The sequence below is a fragment of the Quercus lobata genome, chromosome 7 (genome assembly GCF_001633185.2).
Source record: "Quercus lobata isolate SW786 chromosome 7, ValleyOak3.0 Primary Assembly, whole genome shotgun sequence".
Taxonomy (NCBI): domain Eukaryota; kingdom Viridiplantae; phylum Streptophyta; class Magnoliopsida; order Fagales; family Fagaceae; genus Quercus; species Quercus lobata.
Window position 1 is genome coordinate 42,109,898 of NC_044910.1, and position 15,124 is coordinate 42,125,021.

At 33.7% G+C, this 15,124-nt stretch overlaps 1 protein-coding gene across 4 annotated transcripts; it reads left to right on the forward strand.

The window, feature by feature from the left end:
- Positions 1-464: 464 nt before the first annotated feature.
- Positions 465-13,673, forward strand: LOC115951214 (protein fluG). 4 transcript variants are annotated; one of them, XM_031068402.1, is made up of 19 exons: positions 467-767; positions 1,854-2,105; positions 3,096-3,163; positions 3,274-3,389; positions 3,461-3,566; positions 4,034-4,190; positions 4,287-4,382; positions 4,774-4,822; positions 4,981-5,243; positions 7,162-7,334; positions 8,413-8,533; positions 8,604-8,656; positions 8,742-8,871; positions 10,273-10,418; positions 10,683-10,871; positions 11,556-11,788; positions 11,880-12,022; positions 13,226-13,314; positions 13,396-13,673. In XM_031068402.1, exons 1-18 carry the CDS (start codon positions 606-608, stop codon positions 13,286-13,288), a joined length of 2,520 nt encoding a protein of 839 aa, XP_030924262.1. In that variant the 5' UTR covers positions 467-605; the 3' UTR covers positions 13,289-13,314; positions 13,396-13,673. The 4 variants fall into 4 exon arrangements, with proteins under 4 accessions (XP_030924265.1, XP_030924262.1, XP_030924261.1 ...); XM_031068403.1 differs by having other exon boundaries at positions 678-767; positions 1,854-1,897; positions 1,930-2,105; positions 13,226-13,673; XM_031068401.1 differs by having other exon boundaries at positions 13,226-13,673.
- Positions 13,674-15,124: the final 1,451 nt, after the last annotated feature.

Sequence of the window (15,124 nt, forward strand, 5' to 3'; positions counted from 1 at the left end):
TTTTTGTTTCTATTTCAACAACACTTGGCAAATTTCTATTAGTTTCTAAATAGTGATACCAAAACTTAGTAACAGTACATGGTGCTTTACAATTGGCCATACTTTGTAGACTTAGTTGTATGATGTGTCAGTTTGTGATAGGTCGAAAATTTTCCCTCTTTACCGACATAACTATTAATGTTTAATTTTCTGAAAATTTTACAAGTATGAAAAAAAAAATCTAATCTAATAATGAATTTGTCAAAATTCATGCATGATAAAAAGATATCAAGAGTTGTAGTAATTGTTTAACCAAGATATATCCATTATTTATTTTCTAATATTTATAAATTCGCACTTAAATTAAATGGTTGTGAAAATATTTTTACAAAAGCAAAAAAACTGTGGTTCTATTCCACCGAAAAAAAAAATTGTGGTTCTCAGTTTTCAACGGAATAATAAAAAAATAACGTTGGTTGAGTAAAAAATTCAAAATTGTACTACACATGGAGCTATAAAAAGGTCGCGGCGTTGACAAAAAACTCAGTTCTTAAGCTTCCTCTGCATAGTCAATAGCAATTGTGAGACCGAGTGATTTTTTAACACAGAGAGAGAGAGAGAGAGAGATGGATTTCACAGAGCTGAGAGAAGCCATAGAGGAAGTGGAGCTAGTTGACGGCCACGCTCACAACATCGTCGCTCTCGATTCCACCTTCCCTTTCATCCGTGCCTTCTCTGAAGCCGAAGGCGACGCGTTATCCTACGCGCCTCACTCCCTCTCCTTCAAGGTACAAGCTAATCAATCCCATATTTATGTTTTGATTTTTTTTTTTTTTTCATAATCTATTCTATGCAAAGGAAATCAAACAAACCAAAAAAAAAAAAAAAATGGAGGAAGATGTATGTAGTAATATGATGTTGTCAGTCTGAGGGCAATGTGATAATGACTTGTCTCCAGCAACTACCTTAAATAGCCATGTACTACGGTCAATGCAATAAATTCTTTTGAAATATGTGTTTTTTTTTTTTTATGATCAATTATTATTACGGCATGTCCAGCTGTACTCTGTTTCAGTCCATATTTCTTCTTCTCCTTTTTTTTTTTTTTTTTTTTTTTTTATGAACAGTCGGTGTTTCTTAAGCTTTAGAAAGAAATGGACGGTTGAAACTCTCTCTCTCAAAAAAAAAAAGGGGGTTTGTGATTTTTGTGGAAGTACTTCAATTGCTTATCACATGTTTGTGTAAACCACAAGTGGCTATGCGAAAAAGCTGATGAAAATAGGTTGAAAGTTAGATTATTTAAAATAAAGACGAGACAAAAAGTAATTTGAGACTCGCAAATAGTAGATAATTTAAATTGAAAGCTAGCTTTTTTTAAGCAGTTGCCAAATGCACACGAAATGAAATGAATGTATTTCGTAAAGTAACATAAGTTTACTTTGTAAATTTGTTCAAATTGGAGGTCTCTATTCAATGTCCTGAGTGCAACTAGCATAAGTGTTGGGTTAAAAGTACATTTCGCCATGTTCTGAAGTTGGCAGTTTCATTAATCTAGAGGAACTTTTAATATTCCTGTTGCCAAGCACAGTACTGCATAATCTTTCTTTCATTCACTAGCTTATATTTATAAGCCTAGTCGGTATAGCTTACAAGTTGGCTCGTTTAGTTAGCTTATGTACAATGTTTTAAAACCTCACTTTTTCTAAGTAGAATTGTACTTTTAATTAAAGCAAATTAAACCAATGAAAATAAGCTATCCCAAAGACACACACATATGATGCTATGACTTGTAACTGCATAGTACTTGAGAACTATGAAAAAAAAATTTTGGTTTTAGTTCTTCCGTTCTGACTGCATTGCTTTGTACATGGCAGAGAAATTTAAGGCATATTGCTGAACTGTATGGATCTGAGTTATCCTTGCAAGGGGTTGAAGAATACCGTAGACTCTCTGGATTACAATCCATTAGCTCAATATGCTTCAGAGCTGCAAGAATATCTGCCATTCTTGTTGACGATGGGATTGAATTTGACAAAAAGCATGACATAGAGTGGCATAAAAGTTTTGCACCAGTTGTTGGTAGAATATTGAGAATTGAACATTTGGCTGAGAAAATTCTTGATCAAGTAATATACCTTTTGATTTTATCCTTTTGAGCATTTCATAAATTGTAAATGCATGTATATGCTGTCCTTTGTATTATATTTTCTGTTTTCGTGAAATGATTAATTGAATGCTTTAAAGATATTCTTCGACTCTTGGACTTTGTCTCATTGTTCACTTGGTCATGTGTTTCATCTCGATGTCCAACTCCATCCCAAAAGGAATACAGCATATTATGCTTACATGTTTCGTTTGACATTACAAGAGCTGAGGACTTTATGGACAGTTACTTGTATAGTTGATCTGTTTTGGGGAACAATTTATTTGGGCACGAGTAGCCCAAAACAGTATCTATTGTTATTTTTTATTGTTAAGTTTTATGCTCTTGATGCTCCTATAACTATCAGGAGATATTGTTGCATTTCAGTCCTGCATTTGTATTTGTATTTTGTAAATTAATAAGGTTGCTGGAACTAGAGATCTTTCTGGTTGTTATTTCTGCAACTTCTTTTCTAGGGCCATTTTAAAATGATTTAATCAGAAACATTTTGTAGATTATACCTTCTGAAGTATGTTGTTTGAGTTAGAAATCTATCTTTTCATTGTAGTCAATTGTCCCAATAATTTTTATGTACCCTTCTCTCTGGCTACTATCTTCTATATCTTGTGCATTGTACCTCCATGCCTATGTCAATGAGATGTCAATGATCTGCATAGTTTGTTTTTACTTTTTATCTTGATACAGTCTTTAGCAATGACCCAATATTTTTATTTTCTATGGGCTAAGTTTCTGATAAAATTTTCAAATCTATTAAGTTGAGTGTCATGTGCTTATATATGTTATTCATTCATCAGTTGTTTTCTTTATTTTATTAGTTTTGTATTATTGATTCAACATCTCTTACTCTCTGCTATTATAAACTGGTTGATTTTTGAGCAAGAGGTGCTTGGACATTGAATCTAATTTATTTATACCTTTTAATTTATTTCTTCATTTCTTTTGTTCCTTTTAGGAGTTGCCAAATGGAGGTGCTTGGACATTGGATACGTTCACTGAAACTTATCTGGAAAAGTTGAAGTCATATCCTTTCAGCTTATAATAGATTTTTTTTTTCCTTGTACCTTGTCCTTCTTAGTATTATAAAGTTATAAACGAAGCCTGTTTAGTTGGTTTCCTTATATCTGCGTTACAGTGGCTAATCAGATTTTTGGCTTAAAAAGCATTGCTGCATACCGCAGTGGATTAGAGATAAATACAAATGTCACTAGAAAAGATGCTGAGGAAGGTCTTTCTGAAATTTTAAGTGGTGAGTGTAGCATGTGGATTGGGGTTTCTCAGCATACACTGCATGATATACTGACCAATTTATCTTTCCAGCTGGGAAGCCTACTCGCATTATGAATAAAAGCTTTATCGACTATGTCTTCACTTGTAGTTTGGAGGTTGCTCTATGCTTTGACTTGCCGATGCAGATACACACAGGGTAACACAATTTTGAGGCTGATATTTGTTTCACATTATGCTCTGAATGATGGCTAATAAGATATAGAGAAAAATAAAACTCAGAATATGGATGGTTGTTTGGGAATTCTATATACCCAATCAGCTAAAAGCTGAAGAAAGTTGACTGCTTTTAAATTTTCTAGAGATAGTTTGTGGCTTTTTCATGTAAGGATGTTCAAGTCAATTTCAAAATGCACCTGAAACACACTGAACTTGAATTTATCTTAATGGTTGTGTCCCTAATAATAAAACTAATTTTAGAGATGTGGCCCATTCTGGTCCACTTCTGTGAATAATCAAGCAGCTCCTAAGATTTTTATTTTGTTGTATTTCTTGTTCTTTTCTCAGCTATCAGAAAGAGCATTAGAGAAATCTGTATGTTCTTACATTGTTACTTTATATACTAAATCTGTATGTTTCATTTTTTTTTTTTTTTTTTACAACTAGTTTTGGGGACAAAGACTTGGATATGCGGCTGTCCAATCCCCTTCATCTCCGGATGCTTCTTGAGGACAAGAGATTTTCTAAATGTCGTATAGTACTTTTACATGCATCCTACCCATTTTCAAAGGAAGCATCATATCTGGCCTCTGTTTATTCCCAGGTCAAATTTAGTCCCAAGTGAATCACATCTTTTAACATGTAATATTGATATACTTGGAAGTTTTCCTTGTAAATAATGTAATGCTTTCACTTTCAGGTGTACCTCGACTTTGGGTTGGCAGTTCCTAAGCTTAGTGTCCATGGGATGATATCTTCAGTCAAAGAGCTTTTAGAGCTGGCCCCAATAAAGAAGGTTATACCATAAGCGGTTTATATAATACTGATGGAGGGTTTTAGTATACAAAAGACCTAGGATATGTCACCATTTTCTAAACTCCACATGTGCCATGAGAACAGCTTATCCATACTCCATCTCCTAGCCTCCTCCTTCCCACCCCCCACCCCCTCATTTTTTTCCTGTTACAAAATTTTTGTCAACTAACTGACTGTAGCCATCTTTAAAAAATTTTTATGCATTTACTTTTGGCTATAATGCATATATGTTTCTGGAAGAAAAATGTTGATACCATAATACACGTGTTTCTGGAAGAAAAATGTTTCTGGCAGTGCTTCTCCTTTTATGTACTCTTTTATGTCTAGTTTGTACTTATAAAATTTGATGCTAAACATGAATGAATTTGCAGGTGATGTTCAGCACTGATGGTTATGCGTTTCCTGAAACTTTCTACTTAGGTTTGTTAAAGTTGATATTTGTTACTATTTTACCAAGTCTTAATCTATGTTTGTTTCTATGGAAGTTCATAACAGTTAAGGCAGACTCTCTGTCTTGAACATGCCATATCAGCTACTAAAGATGATCTCCTCACACCAACCGATTTTCATTTTTACAGGTGCAAAGCAAGCACGTGAAGTTGTCTTTTCTGTTTTACGTGATGCATGCGTTGATGGTGATCTCTCAATTGCTGAAGCTATTGAAGCTTCTAAAGATATCTTTGCCCAGAATGCAATTCAGTTTTACAAGATTAATTTATCTCTTGGTTCAAAGCATGCAGTAACTCCTAACTCTCTGAAAATTAAGACCAGTGCATCACATAATGATGTCTCGCTTGTTCGCATTATCTGGGTAGATGGTTCAGGACAGCACAGATGTCGTGTGAGTACTTTTTTTTCCCTCGTAAATGTAGTTTGGGCCTGTCATTTAAGACAAGTGTAAGAACATGAATAAGAGTTGAAACAAAAATATAGAACAGATCTCTGAACTAGGAGAGAATGACTGAGGTTCTGTTTGCCTGCCATTTGAGATGTAGAAAAGGGGAAATTATCCCAGGTTCTCGCAACTAATTATGTTTAAGAGTGAAAGTAGTCAGACTTTGTTGACAAGAAACAGCCTTCTTCAGAATGAAGCAGAGTGCCTATTTTTTTTCTTTTTTAAATAAATAATGTTGGGATAGAAAAAACAAAAACAAAAAAGGGAAAGAAGTCATCGTTCTTATAATTCTAGCTGCAGCAAGCATCCCCTCATTCTATGTAGTTGTTTTTGATAATTCCATAGCAAACCATTGTGAACTAGTTATCGAACCTATGTTGCTGCAATGATTGCTTATAATAGTATATAAGTACTAAGGATTGGAAAAGCTCCTATTAGTGCTGCATCAAAATGTCATAAGTAAGATTCATAAAGATCCTAAGTGAAAATGATCAGATTGCTGACAGTAAGTTTGATGCGGGAAGCGTAAAGACAATTTTTATTTAGTTTAGTTCTATTTAATTTTGGAAGGCAATTGTATTTTTACTATGTGTCTATTGGATTTTATTTTAGGTCTTATTAGTTAACTAGTATTTTATTGATATTCCTAGAGTTATGGGTATCTTTGTAGTTCAGTGATTGTGCTTTCCTAAGTCAATTACAGTAGGTTTAAGTCATAGTTGTGTATGTAAGCACACTATTGTACTCCAATGGAGCCTTTTAGTTTTAGACAGTTTGCTTAATGAATATAATTTATTGTTGAAGTTTTTCCTTCAATAGCTTGGTGTTGATTTCTAGGATATTTTCATTTTTCCATTCTTCAATTTTGGTGTTTCATCAGTTTTGGTTTTCCTGCCTCAAAATTATTCCTGTAGGCATCAAACAGGTTAAAGTAGTCCAATGTGTCATCTGACTGTTTTCCTAAAATCATTTTGTACTCTGTTCCTTTCGAATTCATTACTGCCATACTAGTGAATAATTTATGGACTGATTGCTTGGTAGAATAAGGTGCATCCCTTATTCCCGTCAACTTAGCAATCTGAATGTGAAGTTGCCCAACATTGCTTATTTCTTACTTGATGATTATCATCAGACTGAAGATTCACAGAATCTGATGATAAGAATAGATTAGTACTGTTTCTACAACAATTCAAATTGGCTATATATAGAGCATAGTGTAACAAGTTCATTAAGATTTTTGTAATATGGGATATTGTATAAGATTCTCTAGAATGCAAGTGATAAATACCTAAACAAAAGTAATTGTTGCTCATCTACATAACCCTTCAGCAGATGACTGTAAGCCTGTATAGTCATTCAATTTCTAAAGTTTCATGGGTAATATGGTAATGTCTTCACATAGATTCATTTTGCCATGCCTTAATAGAAGTGATTTTACCCCTCTCAATTAATGTGCATCTGTAGAGTATCAAGTTATTGAAATTAAATCATGATTATTTCATTTTAGATGATTTCCATGTGTAATTTCTCAGTCAGCAAAGTAATATGGAGGTCATCATATTAGTATCACTATTAGGAATTAGTAGGGCTGAATCATTGACCTAGAACAAGAAAAGTATCTGGAATTTCCTCTTCCATGTTGCTAACGAGCTCTAGCTCAAATGGAATCTCCTTTCCTCATAAGAGCAAGTGTGAGGTTTTGGGTTCTAAGATTCAACAGTCCATGACTCCATGTGTAACTTACCAATTAAAAAAAAAAAAAATCAATTCCATGCTTATGCAGTACAAGATTCTTTTTTGATGCAGCCAGTGGGGAGTTAATGTCAATAGTACTGTAGTGAAGGCTATGATGTCTTTGTTTCAGGTTGTTCCATCGATGCGCTTCAGCAATGTTATTAAGAAGAATGGTGTTGGTTTGACATTTGCAAGTATGGGAATGACTTCTTTTGCCGATGGTCCAGCTGATGAGACCAATCTAACTGGAACGGGTGAGATCAGACTAATTCCTGATTTGTCAACCAAGTTCAGAATACCATGGTACTAATTTGTCCACTTTGAAATTTCCATTTGTCGTGATATATTAATTAAGTTTTCCAGATTCCTCTTCTTTCCATCAACTATTGAAGAGTGAAACTAAAATTTATAAATCCTCTACATGTATTGTCCCCTACACAATTAGGATGTCAATAATTTAGACTTCACGTCAGCTCTTGATGAAGTTTGTGACATCCGATAAAATCGAATAGGGCCAGCAACGTGCCATGTTGCCACTCTTTTATTCTTCTGTTGGAACTTTTAAGCTGTACTGGAATTCTGGGCCCCAGCAAATTAAAGAACATGGTTATTAATCATACAAGCTTAGTATCTAGAATTTCATATTTATGTTGGCCTTGTTATGCTAGCCTTCCTTTTCTTAGAATCTCCCTAATTAATTAGTCTTCAATCCAATATTTTTAGAATACAAGGGAAAATAAGGTAACAAAATAAATGGCATTGCTAGTGATGCTACTTCTTTTTATGCTTGGTCAAGTTTTAAAGTAAACTCATGTAACTTTTGCACTTTTTAGTATTGTGGTTTGCTATGTGATAGAAGGGGTTGGGAATTAAGAGAAGCTACAAAACGGATTCAATAGTTAACATATCTTTACTCAAAATACAAATCCTTAATTATTTATCATATTTTATTTTTTTCTATGTCATTACAGGTTCTGGAAAATATTTCTTTCTTTGTTGACCAGTATATAGTATCTTGCTTCAGTATTTTTTTTCTTTTCTTTTTTATTTATTTATTTTCGCTTTAGCCATACTGTCACTAATTTGATGCACATTTGTTAATATGTTTCAATTGCATATGTAGTTCATGGACCTTTCTTCTTTATTTAACTATAAATTTTTTTCTGTCATTTCTAGTCAGTATTTGGGCTATGTAATAAAAGACCTACTGCTGAACACATTCTTATCCTAAGAGTCTCATATGGGTTATATAGCTTCAAAGAGCAACGTTTGTAGTTTAGTGCTTCTTAGAGATCATCTGAGGCAGGCAGAATTATTTATTTTGAACTCTGAATTTATGTCTATCATAATGGATGTGGCAAACCACTCTCTTCTTCAACAGGAAAAAACAGGAGGAAATGGTTTTGGCTGACATGCATCTTAAACCTGGTGAAGCATGGGAGTATTGCCCAAGAGAGGCCTTGCGAAGGGTTACAAAAATTCTGAAAGACGAATTTAACTTGGTATGTAGGATAATTCATGTGAATTGCTGGCAAGATAGTTTGATGTTTAATTTTCAAATGCCGTGTCCAGGAAACGAATGCAGGATTTGAGAATGAGTTTTTCCTCTTGAAGAGTGTACTAAGGTATGGCATACCAAGGTCTTTAGCTATTTTCTTTGCTGTTAGCATTTTCGCAACTATTATTAATGTAATTTACAAAGTGGTGCAGGGAAGGGAAAGAAGAATGGATGCCAGTAGACTCAACACCTTACTGCTCTACATCAGCATTTGATGCTATGTCCCCCTTACTTCAAGAAGTTGTTGCGGCTCTTGATTCCTTGAATGTCACAGTGGAACAGGTACAAATGAAACTCAACATTATTTATTCTTATTCAGGGGAGGCAATTTCTATTGGAGTTACCTATGTTTGGCTTAGTTTTTGTAATCTGTGTCCATTTGCTCTTTATATATGCTTAGCGACTTAACTAGGTAGAGTGTGTATGAAAGATTGGCATTTACTTCCTGCTTTAGCTCTGCTGACACTAAAATTATCCCTATCCAATGAATGAATCTGAAAGAGAATTTCTGAAGGAATCTAGTTTCATGTGAAATCCAGTGTAACAAAAATGCATGCCAAATCGAAATCGCCAATCAGCTGGGCACTAAAATTTCATGCTTTGTGCCAATTTTGTTTGTAGAGGCTAGCGTGCCTTCCATCTGTGGGCCTTCACCAAATTTTTTTTATTGAATTTCTATAATGTTGAATTTGATTGCCCATTCCTTTCCTTTTGTTTGATTCATTAAATGAAGTCTTAGTATCTATTCCTCAGCAAAATAAATCTGCAGTTACTTTTGAGGCAATCAAAAATTTCCTTAAGGACTTGCAGCTTTCCATTTAATATTATATAAATTCCAAGAATATTTATGATGCAATTAGTGCAAAAACAAATTTATTTTAATATAGTTTTGTTTTATTCTAGAAGTTAGAATACATTTGGCCGACCTTGACTAGTTTGTTGTGGATCCATAGCAAACACTAACAATCTTGTGACTAAGGCTTGATTGTTTTTGTTAATTATAGAAGTCAATTGTTTCTTTTTACCATCAGTTTGTTGGATTTTCATTTAGCTTTTATTAGTTAATTATGTTATTAGTAATTTCTTTAATTTCCTAGAGTCAACGGTATTTTTCTTATTCAACATTTGGCATTTCCTAAGTCAATTAGAGTTAGGGTTAAGTCATAGTAGTGTATGTAATCCCACTATTCTATACTCCAATGGATAAAATTTTCGCTTCAGTAGTAAATTTATTGAAATTTTCCTTCAATGACTTGGTACTAATTCTAGGCAACTCTAGGTGGTAATTCCTAGATTTTGTTTCCTCTTGCTTAGTGTTAATTCCTGGGTTATTTTTATTTTTCTGTTCTTCAATTTCGGTGTTCCATTAGTTTTGGTTTTGTTCCATGTCAATGTCTTACTTAATTTTTATAGAAATGACAATGACACTTTTTACTGTATGTTCCATTGTTCAATTGTAAACGTGAGTAACCTTGACAAAAATATAGTTGTACATAAAAAAAAGAGGTTTTAACAAGCTGTACATAAGCAAATAAACTAACAGAAAAAAGCTAATCCAAGACATCTCTCTCTCTCTCTATATATATATATATATGTGTGTGTGTGTGTGTGTGCGCGCGCACGCGCTGTAATTCAAATATTATGTGCCAAGACTTTGTTAACTCATTTTAGCATTTTTCATAGTTGCATGCAGAGGCTGGGAAAGGTCAATTTGAGATGGCACTGGGTTATACTGCTTGTACTAATGCTGCTGACAAGTTGGTTTTCACCCGTGAGGTTATTAGGGCTGTTGCAAGGAAACATGGATTACTGGCAACTTTCATGCCAAAGTAGGTGCCAATGATATTTGTTGTCTTGCTTACAATGAGTCACAGAATTTTAAATGTTTCTTGATTTTTAAAATTTTGGGCAAAGCTACTCAATGATTACTCCCATGTCCAACTATGAGAGGAATTATGGGGAACATTTTCATTCTGTGACAATTAATCAACAATGCATGTGTAGAATCTATTTCATGGATTTATGTCTGAAAAATTGCTTCATAATATAACACATTATACTACATTACATAGTTGTCTCTTCTTGATGGGTAGGTATGCTTTAGATGACATTGGTTCAGGGTCCCATGTGCATATCAGTTTGTATCAGAATGGAGAAAATGTTTTTAAGGCATCTGGTGGAACTTCTCAGTATGGAATGTCCACCGTTGGGGAGGAGTTCATGGCAGGGGTTTTACATCATCTTCCTGCAATATTGGCATTTACAGCACCTGTTCCAAATAGGTATATTCTTTTTAATCAGATACTGCACAGTTCAATAGCATACTTCATTTCTTCCTTCTTTGAATCTTTTTAAGAACGAAAAATTGTTTTGTACAATCATAATTAATTGCATATTTTGTCAGAAAATATTTAGAAATTTTACAATTGTTTTCATCAAGTTTAGAAAGTTACAATGTGAGCAGATGAGGACTCTTTGTTTCCTTTGATTTCCAACTAAAAAATAATGACTCTTTCTTTCATTTGGTTCAATATTTCAAGACTTTTCCAATTAAAAAATAAGGACTCTTTGTTTCCTTAGATTCAATGTTTCAAAAAAATTCTCTCTCACACACTTACAAAACTCTTTGCATTTCCATTCACCCTTTCACCTCTTGCACTTCTACCCCTTTATATACACTTGCTTGTAGCCCTTCATTCCATTTCATCTTAAATACACCTAGACCAAGAACAATGTCATTTTCCTTCAATCCTTCAATGACACCTACCTAACTCCGACATTGTTTTCCCATCTAATCCTAGCCCGTATGAGTTGATTAATAGAGTTTTATGTTTGATGTAAAACTTAGTAGGAGATAACATTGTAGAGACCATTTTATTTCATTATATTAGATAGATATTTTGAAAAATTACTTCATACGGACTATTTTCTCTTATCTTCATGTTTTAACTGTTATGTGTGTGCAGTTATGATCGAATAGTACCAAATACATGGAGTGGAGCATACCAGTGCTGGGGAAAAGAAAACAGAGAAGCTCCATTGAGAACTGCATGCCCACCTGGAATTCCAGATGGATTGGTCAGCAACTTTGAAATTAAATCATTTGATGGGTGTGCAAATCCGTACTTAGGATTGGCTGCTATAGTTGCTGCTGGCATTGATGGGCTTCAGAGGCATCTTTCTCTCCCTGAACCTGTTGGTAAGATCTTGTAATCTTTGATAATATGAGATGACAAGTAAAGCATATGTTATAATTGGTAAATTCATGATGCCATTCCTCTATGGAACAGATACAAACCCAGATAGCCTTGCTGATAAACTTCGTAGATTGCCAGCATCACTTTCTGAATCTTTAAAGGCTCTCCGGAATGATAGTGTCTTGACAGATCTAATTGGTGAAAATCTTTTGGTTGCCATAAAAGGAATTCGCAAGGTATGTTTGAAATAACTAAATAAGCTTTCTGAATGGTGAGCTTGTAGATTAAAGATTTAAGCAAAAAGATTTAAGCCTTTTGTGCTTCTTGAGAAAGATTAACCTCTCATCTATGTTGCATGGAAAATTCTATGGATGAGTCATGTCTGCGTTGGAGACTCGTCATACACTGGCACTTGTCTCATACTAATTGGAGGGACATGTGTCCAACAATTGTGATGCCTGTCTGTATTACAAGATTATACATTTTAGTTAGTTCCCTTGAGTCTAGATGCTCCACCAACATTCCTTTGAACAAGGTTAATGTTGGCATATGTAATTTTCTTCATTGTAACACTCAGCTGTATAATATGGTATGAGTGGATAACGATCCAGTATCATTTTATTTTGTTGTTAGATATGTCTGTTTTATAGTCATCTATATTCATGCTCTGCCATGTAATTTTTTCTGGGATTTTCCAGGTCAGTACGCCCTTTTGTACCTTTACCTTGTTTTCTCCTCCATGTTTCACAGCCCAACATGAGACTCAAATGCACTTTCATGTGTTGTACCTGGCTGTTGCTAAGACTTGTAAAGCCAAGACTTGCATTCATTCGTTGGCTGTTGCTGCCTGACTTTGTTACTGCTTGATCTCCTATATTTGTTTGGCTAAGTGAAGAAAAACCGCCATAGGAATTAAAATAGATTTTTTTTTTTGTGGAATATTACAAAAAGGTCGTACCTATTGGACAAAACTCCCACTTTTGTTGAATATCATAAAGCCTTCCTTAAACCAATAACCCAGATACAACTTTTTCTAATAAACTTGTGAGTTTTTTCAAATTTTCAGATGTCTAAGTAATTTATTGACTGTCATAAATCAGTCTTACATATTTCTGTGCCTTTTCCTGATTGTCAAATAGCTAGATCACTAATCATTGAGGTTTGAAAATTACCTTTTACTTTACATATTTATTAATGAAGTATGACCTAGGGAATGTCAAGTTCTAGGCCCAGCTATAAGCCACTTCAAATGGCTATACCAGGACTTTTCTTACATAGTTAAGTGTGTCAAAGATATAAGCACCTTCGAGTGCTTTACTCTCTTTCTCACAGAATTTAATTGCTGAATGAATTATATAGAGCTTGCTGTAGAAACATTTTGGAGGAGTTTTCTTTTACTTGTGAATGCAAATTATAACTGTGTGATCTCTTGTTTGCAGGCAGAGATTGATTATTACTCAAAGAATAAGGATGCATACAAGCAACTTATATACCGATATTAAGCTGATTATGTTCTGGTTCGGCTTAGGTTGGTCATTAATTATGAAGATTTCGAGGATACTCTTATTTGTGAACTCTCTATTCTACTAATTGCTCATTTTCAACTTAGAAGGAAAGCACCAAGTTTGGAACAAGTAGTGCTTCTATCCCTCACCTCATTGTTGATCAGTTGGTGCATGTATAATTGGAATCAGTCTTAACCCGATGGTGGCGCAAAACATTGGCATGTAGCCTTTCAAAGCAGTGGACAAATTTATTTTCTTTGTTCTTGAATATGACTCTTCAATACAAGTGTCTGTGTGTGTACATGTTTGGGTCATTTTTATGTATCAATCTTACAACTATAAGATCTAATGGCAGGAAATAAAGGACATTTTTCCCATCTAACTATGTAGTGTGTATTATTATTATATTACAGCCCTTATGAAGGAGGATGAGGTATATGGACATAGTACAACTACCATCATACATTTCCTGGTTTAACTTTAACATGAAACTAGTGTTAAGAAACAAAAATTATGTAGCAATGGCAAGGGACAAACATCATCACCTCGTTGTAATGGATCTCATATGGCCTTGACTTAGCATGGATCAATCTTGAGCAATGGAGGCGTTTGGTAACTTTTTGGGCATGAATTCTTGAAGTTAATTCTGCTAGGCTTAAACGTTGGAAAAAAGAAGAAGCATAATTATCCTTTTTTAACTATCCTGCACCATTTAGTTATTGAAAAATTGAAATAGTTTGTCAACTGCTTAAGCTTAACACATCTGATAATCCCATCCATGGAGTCCCACCCATATATTAATAGTAAATTTATGATAGAAAGGTAGTCATCATTTTATTAAAGATAAGTCTGATTGAACTATATTGGCGATACATTCGGGTATTTCATCTAGCCAAACTAACTCATTTTCTACAGACAATCCCTGGCGTGCTAATATATGTGCAGCCCCATTCGAGATTCTTCGAATGTGCCTCAAAAAACTATAAAAGTGATGAAAGTAGCAATTTATCTTATAGAGAAGTGCTAAATCGGTAAGTCCACAATATTTTTACAGCAAATTTTATGTGATAAGTTGTTATTGATTTTAATTTATATCCACCACTTATATGACCAATAACAATCAGTAATAACTTGTCACTTAAGATTTCTTGCGAAGATTTTATGAAAATATTATGGACATTGCATTTCTCTATAAATGATAGTTTTGAGATGTGATTTTTTTTTTTTTTTTTTTGGAATAAAGACATGAAAATTCACTATAAATAAATAAAGCTATACTCGTGTGTTGTGATTTTGTTCTGATGAGTGAGAGTTTGTGATTTTTTGTTGTTCTTGTGAGAGTTGGTAGAAGTAAAACTTTTTGGGGTAAACTAGTTGGGTTAGAGAGAAATGAGTGAAGGGAAAATTTGTCTAATTAATAAAAGAGTTGTGTTGCGATGCCGGTTAACAATAACTTTTTTCAAATTTTTCTAACAATTTTTTTGTCTTATTTACAGTTTTATCTCATTTTTTCAGTTTTATGAGTACCGCTTGGTGTCCTTCTGACTTTTTTTCTATCATTTTTTTTTTTTTTTTTTTTTTTTTGCACCTTAACATTTCCCTTAATAAAAAAAAAAAAAAAAAAAACTTTCAGAAACACATTTTTCTTCTCTCCAAAAATGTAACTTTACTTGATAAATTTCACATAATAAATGCTTCTAAACAAGTGTCATATGACACCTATTACTTAATTGGAGCAAGCAGTAAAAGACTTATTGGAATTGAAAATCTATAGAGCACTTATCAAACTACTTGATCAGACAAAGAGAAAAACTAAGAAAACATAGAAATGAG

Coding starts and splice junctions, on each gene's coding strand:
- LOC115951214 (XM_031068401.1), top strand. CDS start 606: ATGGATTTCACAGAGCTGAGAGAAGCCATAGAGGAAGTGGAGCTAGTT. Junction 4,383..4,773: donor AGCTGGCCCCAATAAAGAAG/GTTATACCATAA, acceptor ATGAATTTGCAG/GTGATGTTCAGCACTGATGG. Junction 10,419..10,682: donor CTGGCAACTTTCATGCCAAA/GTAGGTGCCAAT, acceptor CTTGATGGGTAG/GTATGCTTTAGATGACATTG.